General features: G+C 37.8%; 1 protein-coding gene across 1 annotated transcript; it reads right to left on the bottom strand.

Annotated features, from left to right (window-relative positions):
* Positions 1-461: 461 nt before the first annotated feature.
* LOC139463772 (uncharacterized) lies at positions 462-3371 on the bottom strand. Its single transcript, XM_071245064.1, has 4 exons — positions 3259-3371; positions 2650-2736; positions 1893-2090; positions 462-1634 (listed from the first exon to the last, which is right to left on the bottom strand). Exons 2-4 carry the CDS (start codon positions 2714-2716, stop codon positions 1258-1260), a joined length of 642 nt encoding a protein of 213 aa, XP_071101165.1. The 5' UTR covers positions 2717-2736; positions 3259-3371; the 3' UTR covers positions 462-1257.
* Positions 3372-9395: the final 6024 nt, after the last annotated feature.

Genomic DNA, 9395 nt, shown 5'->3' on the forward strand with positions numbered 1-9395 from the left:
TATCAACTTACATGGGTAAATTCCTCTTAACGTAATTAGATACATTTTAAAGATACTTGTCATTGAAGATGGACGATTTATAATTTTTTGAAAGGTTGGCTCAACATGATAATGTTAAGGATTTATATTTTTCTGGTACTCGTTTTCAGTTTTGGAAAGGTTGCGCTTTATACATATCTTAACTGACTTTCTGTGGTAATATTATGGCACAGCTGTACTTCCGTACTTTCAATTTATGAGAAAAACATCGAAATTTACACGAAAATGTGTGGAGATCTCTTTCATGGGCTTGTGTGACGCCCATTTCTGGTCTCCCCCTCCGTGATATTTCATTTTATACAGCGGGATTAGCATTCCCATGTTTTGGAAATTCACCAAAACAGAATACAGAATAAAAAAATCACATACATATAAAGTACAAATGCACATGGTATTTATTTTTAAACAATCGGGAGGAAAACTGTTTATACCGTGTGCTTTGTGAGATTTCAATCAAGACCTTTAATAGCAGCTCCTATTTCACCACCAGTTTCAGATAACAAATCTGTAGTTTTACAACACTCACATTGTTCGTAATCATGTTTCACAATGAAGTCTTTAACCTTTTTATCAAAACGGGGCGGTCGGGCAGCCTAGTTCTTAAAGCGTTCGCTCGTCATGCCGAAGACCAGGGTTCGATTCACGACTTACCCACTCACCCACTCTTATCAAAACAACTATGCGGTTTACTGTTAACACGATCATATTTTACGGTCAGTTGATTGAATTGCGCACTTAACTTTCCGCATCACAGTGAATTCTAGTGGGTTTTTTTTCAAGCCAAAGTTTACTGTAAAAACAAATGATATTATCCAGCAATGTATAACGATTTGGTTCTGCGGCTGTTGGCGATAAAGGTTTGCATAAATAATCGGGTATTATAAGCTTCAACATTTTGGAGGTTGGCAATGTAAAGCGATTTCTTCTCTCGCTTGAGGAAGTTGGATTAGTTCATAGTAAATTCTATAATAACGTGTTCCAGGAACTGCACCATATACTCTTCCGTAACGCTTCTACATTTTCCAGGATGACACATTGTTGTTTTGTACAGTTATACAAATCTAACTACAGTATTCGAATAGGTAGGATAAACACCATATACATAGTTTCCAGGGTTATCTTTGGGAGGCGATTTTTAAAGGAATTTAAAGGATACAATTTCAGGAATTTATAGTTCAATATTCCTGGAGTGGGCAGGGCGCCTACGATGACAGTGCTTTAAGCTGGAACAAAATGATCTAGAAATACCAGCCCCCTCACTTCAGAATGTGAAATGGAGGTTCCAAAACAATCATAAGCAAAGCGTACAATAAGTGACACGACTACAATTATCAAACACACAACACTGCAAACAAGGGCGATTTTCTTCCAGTGTTCTTCCAAATACTCCCGACAGTCAGGCTCCTGATGACAACAATGCAACAACACGCGGTGAAACATATATTCATTGTCCATATCATTGGGGAGAATGTGTCCATTTTTGATGAACAGTCTTAGTTTTTGTTTGACGGTAGAATTCAAGTCGCTTGGAAGGTCGATGCTTACTTCAGAATCTTTTCCGACTGATGCAATGATAAGAATTGCTGAAGGCAAACCTGAGGGTGAAATATGACAGAATCTGTATTTGTGATCTACTTTATAAACAGTTTCTATTTCTCTCGAATAGGAGTCAAAATGTTTGAAATAACGCAATCAGCACCCAACATGAACACTTTAAGGCTGTTTTGAAATAAATATGTCAACTCTTTCTGAATATATTTAGTTCTCCTTCTCCATACATCAATACTGGTTTATTCTCCTTGTTATAGGTGCACGCCTACATACAACCGATATATTTGAATAGAATCACCTACCCCTTAATGTGTCAACAATGAGTTCCTCTTCATCTTTAATGCGAGATGAAGCTTGATATATGACGAGGAAGGGGAAATCCTTTTTTAACTTTGATCCCTTCGCTCTGTATCGTATCACATTTTGGAAGAATTCATCTTCTAGACTTTCGGCGTTACTGCTTCTCGGGATGATGATAGTATTTGCTCTCAGTATGTTTTCTACAAGATAAATGCTGAATGTTACATTGGCCTCTCGGTAAAGGATGCATGTGTTGCAACTATCGATGTTGTTACGTTTTGCAATCCTGTGGTGACAAGTTCACCAGATTAGCTTACAGAAGTGAATAAGACCGATTTATTCTTTAGAACTCCAAGAGAAAAAACTATATCTTTATATTTTATATATCTTTTGTTTATCCACTTCTAAGAAACTAGATGGACAGAAAAATGTTGTTACTTAAATATTAGATAAAAAGCTTCTTGAAAACATGAAATGTTTTAACACATTCTAGCGTCACTATACAAATAGTATTGCCAATAAGCTCAATACGTTCAACAGATCTCACTGTAACATGAAACAAGTCTTATAGTCGTTTATATGGAGACATCGGACAACCTCCATAACCATGTTTAAAAAAATACCATTTCTTAAATCGTGCATCCAATGGGGCCATTATCATACTTTGTTTTTGTGCTTAGTAATTTGCAAGTGCTCAAATGGAAGGAGAAGGTTTACCTTCAACTATACTAAGCACTCGAACAATGTATTCCAACTTACCCATGTCGCTCCTTCCATGCATCCCCATGCTCTTGTATGTTACTGGACTGGCTGCAACCTTGGACATCCTGGAAACATACTAGTCAGCTGATGTTAATGAAAGTATGTTTGTTAAATTACATGTGCGTAAGAGTTTTACACCATCATCGAATACACAAATCGGAACAGGGTATTGAAAATATTAATCGTGTTCGAAAAGTGTAGTCAGGGATGCGTCTACATACGTTTGATGTCCGGCACATATCTGAAGCACGTCTTAAGACTTTGTAAGCAAATAACCGTAACGTAGAACTGACTCTCACCCACAAGCTAAGAAAACCGACCTACATACGCCTACAAAATAGCAAACCTGTTGACTATCTTGGGTGTTGAATATGATACCTTTATGAATTTGTCATCATAACAGAATTGGCCTAATTGTCTTCCACGAAGAATTGCATCCATGTTATCAAAGAACACATTACCTCATTTAGCTAAAAGAGATACTGAGTGCAGGTAAAGGTCTCCCAAAAAGACCTCTCAATATTATCGATGACAAATACATCTACTATATTTAATGTACTTGACACAATGTTATAGCAGGTCGAGTTTAGGGATATATATACATACATTTGCGGGGTTCGTCTGTTTGTGTATATATATCATATACAAAAGATGTACAGCTAGATCTGATGAAACGTTCTTCTCTTCAGCTCGTCAAATAAACACTGTGCAGGAGCTGGTATAATATTATCAGAGTTATCAGCCTCGGTTTCATGCATGCAATGTCTGCCTGTTAGACAGCAATTGGACCGCTCAGAGCGCTCAAGTCATTTCCTATAGCAGAGGATACTCGACAGCTACAAGTAAGTGGTATTAACGTTATTTTCATCACGAGTGCTTTAATAATGATATACAACAGCAGAAGTACTAAATGTCTTTATTCATAATACTGAGAGGCCATAGGCCTATAGTACATGTTATGTAGTAAAGGGTGTATATACATTTATTAGGTAACACATGTGGAACTTCTTAGTTTCCTAGCATGCAATATGTACATGGACCGTTTTTCGTTACTATTAGCAGCAGAAGTAAGGTCCGATTATTTACAGAAGCTGGCAGCCTTCTAAGAAAAAAAGGTATAGGCTATTATCTTTAAAAGTGGACACCTAACTCTATTTGAAGTTACTAGTTTTAAGATGTGCACTTTTTAGGTCAGTGTTATATTTTATACTGAAAAACAAACAAACAAAAAACAAGCCATGCAGTTATAATCTCTCTCTCTCTCTCTCTCTCTCTCTCTCTCTCTCTCTCTCTCTCTCACACACACACACACACACACACACACACTCACACACACACAGAGGGGAATTTACGTCGCCGTATAAGCTGTTAAACCCTCACCCCATCTCACTTCATCTCTAATGTTGCGTGTAACTGTAGAGGTTTCATGCCTCATTAAACTTTGTAAATGTGTATGACAGACCGTTTTATTACATTCTACACCTAAATTGCACATTCTGAGAAATTGTCTCTATAAGAGTAAGTATTCTCTCTATAAGAGTAAATCAGTATCAATAAAATTGTAACATAGTGTTAGCTTCAATATCGAAAAGATGTTTTGATATATTTGTATCGGAATACATAGGTAGAAAGAGAATAATGCATTTTGAAAACACACTACTCTTGATTAATCCTGACATGGAAGATGTTGTCATTGACATTTCGCAAAATTAAGTAACGTTGCTTTGATAAATTAGACAATGTCGTCGGTATCCCCGCCATTTTAGGTATGCTGTGTGTTAAATAAAACTGCCAGCAATATTCCAGCTATATTATGGCGGCCTGATATGATACCGTTTGTAGCAACTTGTTGCATTGTAAACGCGAAAAGAACTACAAAACTGTCAAACTCCAGAATGACAAAAGGCAGAGTTTAACACTTACCTGAAGTGTACATAAAGTTTCACGATGAACGGTTTAGGAGTTACATGTATGCTCCAGAAATGAAACGTGACAGATGAACTGTCTGTATCCCTACGTGTAAGTTTTAGCCATTTGTGTGAAAATCATACTAAATTGCTCGGTGTACACTCCCTTGTACTTCTAAAGGAAGCAGATACATGATATAGATGATATTTCATGTGTCTAGAGATATATCGTTTATCTCTCATCGAGAACTTTTCACGAATGACCGATCGTGATACGAATGTCCTCAGACATGAAATATCCTATTTATTTATGCTTCATGTGTTGTTGACAGTGTAAAAACATAATTTATCATAACTACTCGTATATCATAGTATCCATCAAATACTATCTTTAATTTACGTACTGCTGAGATTTCTTTTCACAACTTCTGAATTAATGACCTCTTATTTTCTGTTTGATGTATTTAATCAAACTTACTGGCGCAATAAAATAATAACTTTTATACAACAAACATGGCACCGAACAAAACTGGGAAGCTCGGTCACTTTGCACTGCATTTGAAGCAGAACTGTTACAAAAGGGAAAAGTTGCTGTTTTTTAAATAACGTATAATAGGAACTACTAACCAGTAAATCTTTCTTGGATGGTGAAATATCTTCACTGTCGACAAAGAAATGTGAGTGTTGCGAAGCCCGGCTAATGCCGCTTGTCGGCTACTTCGTTACCGGTAGTTCCGGCAAAATGTTATTTTCGCTGCAGTGAAGATATCACTTTTCTGCCATTGTGGTGAAAATACCACCTTTTCTAAACTTTAGAAATCTCTGTCTTTCACACTTAAGTATATGACAAATATTTATAAAACCTTTTTCTAAGGTGTATCCTTACTTAAAGCCGTGATGGAAATACACGTCTCTTTACGATATGTGCATCGTTTGGCTTCAATCACATCTTAACACTGAAGTTTAGGTACAGTTTCGTCAATACCTTCATTAGCCAGGCTGCGAGTCCGGTCTCGGATTATGCTGAAATTTAAGGTCTTGTGAGCAGAACAGCTAACGGTTAGATCAACCAGCTTACTTGATGTCATGAGATTGATAGCTTGTGTTTTCCTTGTACACTCAATGAAAATGTATACGGATATATCTACGTGCTGTATTGGTGCAATTAAGGCTGATATCAATACGACACACGCACGTTCTGTACAGTAGTAAGTCAAAGATATGGATTCAGGTTGATTGCAAGATGGCCATAACCTAGTCAGGGTCTGAGGTGTGAAATGGCTATTTCAGTTTTCATTTCATTTGAGTATGAGTGTGGCTTTTGGTGGATCTTTGGTTGAATTTTGCACAGCCATCTGACGATTTACTGTAGGACTGTCGGAAATGCTAGAAAATACTTTTCTGGTTTCACTTAATGTATACGAATTAGAGGACTATGAAAATAGTATCTATCAAAATATCGCAAATGTACCTAATCTAGCCTATCCTAACTGACACTGTGATTAGCCTTAAAAGCTAATTTTACGGGTAAATTGATGAAAAATATGCGTATGTTATCATACAGGTGTGCCTGTAGCCTGAGGTAATTACCTATTACCTGTCCCGAGTTGATGACCTCACTCCAGCTTGTGCAATGCTACAGGTGCAAATGGTATAAATATATTGCTGTTATTGTACTTTATTGAGACATGCGTTAAGATATGTACCGCAATATATTTGCTTGGAAAAATGATGGAATAGTTTAAAGCTATTAAACTGAGTGACTATTGGAAGTTTGGAATTTTTGAATCAAGAAATATTTGTTGTTCTACGGATGATTTCTTTAGACAGCATCTCACTCATCTGATAACATATCTGAATCTGCACAAAAGGTATGGAATCACTCAAAGATATGATAACTAGTGCAACAAGGCTGATATATACGCCACCATGTTGTCGGTACTGGCGTGATCTTCAAGCCTTTTGCCATACCTCTGGTGTAATTCTAGAATAGGCTGCATTGACCAACCGTTTGGCATGTGTGAGTTTGAATGCATTGTTGTGCTTTACCACAAACCCTTTACAGTTAGCCCAGCTAAGTTCAATAGATTAGGGCTCAAAATGTCTGACTGGCGCACATAAAACGTGGCCGTGCTGTTCCGCCAGGACATGTCTTGTACTTTACTGGTGTATATTTTAGGCAAAGTTTCTCCATGAGTTGAACTATCGTTTCAGTTTGTCTGAAGTTGACATTTCAAGATGTCAGATATTCCTGCATTGTGTTAATTCATAGCTGTAGGTGGTGTTCCAACCAATATATGAACACATCGCAATAATAATCACCAGTTTTCTTTTTCGCCTCGAACACTAGCTCACATCCATTAATAAGCGCCATGGGTTCCGGCGTGCCAAACAATGACACGATTACCTTTACCTGACGGTACCATGGCTGCTTTTCGTCCTTCTGACGGTAGCCACATGTAGTCAGAGGAATCACTATTATTCATCCAGGTTTCATCAAGGTAAATGATCTGGGAGCCCTGACTGCGATTGTCAGATATAATGTGACCTTATAGACAGGATGGAATATTTTCCCCTGAAAACTGCTCGGTAATCTATCGCCACGTGCAGTGTTTCGAAATCAACAATTAATGTAGTCTGGGACACATTAATTGTGTGTTTTACTTCCTCCCGAATTCTACTACAGGTTAGGGATACCTTCTGCTCATACAGCGTATACACTGCATGCCGAATCACTCCTGTATCAAATCACCTGGGTTTTGTTTTTAAGATAACCCTTCCCTTTTTGTTTTATTTACCACACCACAGAATTGAAATGAAAGTTCCAGAGCTTGGGCAGTCCGGTAATATACCGTATCTAAACTAATAAATGTTTTCCCTCTGTTTCACTCAAGTGTAATGTGTATACATATCCCACTACATACTCTATGTCGTGTACCATGGCTATGGCTTATGCAACCTGCAGAATGGAGCAGAATTGACAAAATGCATGTAGCGTCACTTTGTTATTTTCTAAGATGGACACCTCGAATGTTCTCGAATTGACTTGTGTTTTTATTTGATGTTTTATGGAGACTACATTATTTTCATGCTAAAGTCCGCTTCAGACTGCCCTCACTGGACTTGGTTTCTAAACTTGAAGTTTTTGTGCAATGTTTCTCTGGTAAAATTGTCGATAAGACTCATTGTGACGGAAATACTTCAAACCACTTGTAGGTAGATCATTAGTTACTCGACATTCCAATAGCAACAGTCTGTAAAACATTCTATCTTGTTTTAATGGACATATAGCATTTCCGACAGTACTTTAGCGTCCCACTGGACTTGCCAGTTTTGAGCGATGTCGGATTTGATTTTGCTCTTTTTCTTGAGCCAGCTTCGCCAGTATGTCTGTGAATCTTAACACCTATACTTTAATCTGGATGAAAGCGGTAGGTAAAAACAAAGTATAAAAAAGATGGAAATGAGAATTATATTTATACAGCTCTAATAAAAGATCCCTACATTGATGATCATGTTTAACATTAATACACACAATACGTTCAAATCAATTATTATTTCTGTAATTAGGGTTCTAAAACTATGAATATCAGTAGGAATCTATTTAGCAAAATTTCACACATTTGGAAGACATTCCACAGCTGACATAATCCAATATTTATTTCAATACCCATGACCCGTAAAACAGACAGCTACACTGTTGGAATATTAGAGCATCCTCGGCAGTCAGTTGAAAGGGGTGTTGGTCCATCCCCACTGATTTCATCCATAAGCCTTTAAATTTGACAAGCACGTTCTGAGCAGAATAGGATATAGAAGAAAATATGAAAGTGTGAAAGTTCAGGAAAAGACAAACGAAATAATTTTACATGGAAACTCATAACGATGCGAATGTTCCGAATATCCGACCGTTTTCCAAACATTTTATCATTATACTATACTGACACTAGATTCCATGTTCTTGATCACATTTATCTTATATTTTCTTACAGATTCCTAAACTGATTGTTCTGTAACGAGATTTAAGGTTCCAACCTAAATAAACGCATGTTGTTAGGCTACTTGTAACATGGTGAGTGTATCACGCCGTATGTAGTCAGATATATGTAATGTAAAACAGGAACTCTCCCAACTAACCAGTGGACAAAAGCACGATGAACGATCTCAACCCGTCGGGGCGCGATGACACACAAGCATCCACTCTTTTCGACACCAACCACAGGAACCGCATTTGTCGAGTCTTACGACCAGCTTAGGGTTTTCTCTCTGCAAAGGCAAGATATACTGTTTTCGGAACCACTACAACCGCATTTGTCGTGCTTTACGATCAGCAATGGATCTCGTCTTTGCAACGACCCCTGCCGCATTTGTCGAGTCTTACGACCAGATTGGATACTCACGTCCTTACAACCTGAGCCGCATTTGTCGAGTCTTACGACCAGATTGGATACTCACGTCCTTACAACCTGAGCCGCATTTGTCGAGTCTTACGACCAGAACCGCATTTGAGTTACCAGTTGCAACGGCTGGAACTGTATTCGTCGACAAAACACTAACCAATAGTTAGTGAGCTGAATTTCCGGCTCAGACATACATGGGGTGAGCAGAGTTCCGAAACATATGTGATGTGATCGGAGTTTCCAGCCCATACATACATACATGTAGTGATCGGAGTTTCCAGCTCATACACAGATGTAGTGATCGGAGTTTCCAGCTCATACATACATACATGTAGTGATCGGAGTTTCCAGCTCAAACATACATGTAGTGATCGGAGTTTCCAGCTCATACATACATACATACATGTAGTGATCGGAGTTTCCAGCTCATACATAC

Source organism: Haliotis cracherodii, unplaced genomic scaffold (genome assembly GCF_022045235.1).
Source record: "Haliotis cracherodii isolate W230 unplaced genomic scaffold, xgHalCrac1.p SCAF_16, whole genome shotgun sequence".
Classification (NCBI taxonomy): domain Eukaryota; kingdom Metazoa; phylum Mollusca; class Gastropoda; order Lepetellida; family Haliotidae; genus Haliotis; species Haliotis cracherodii.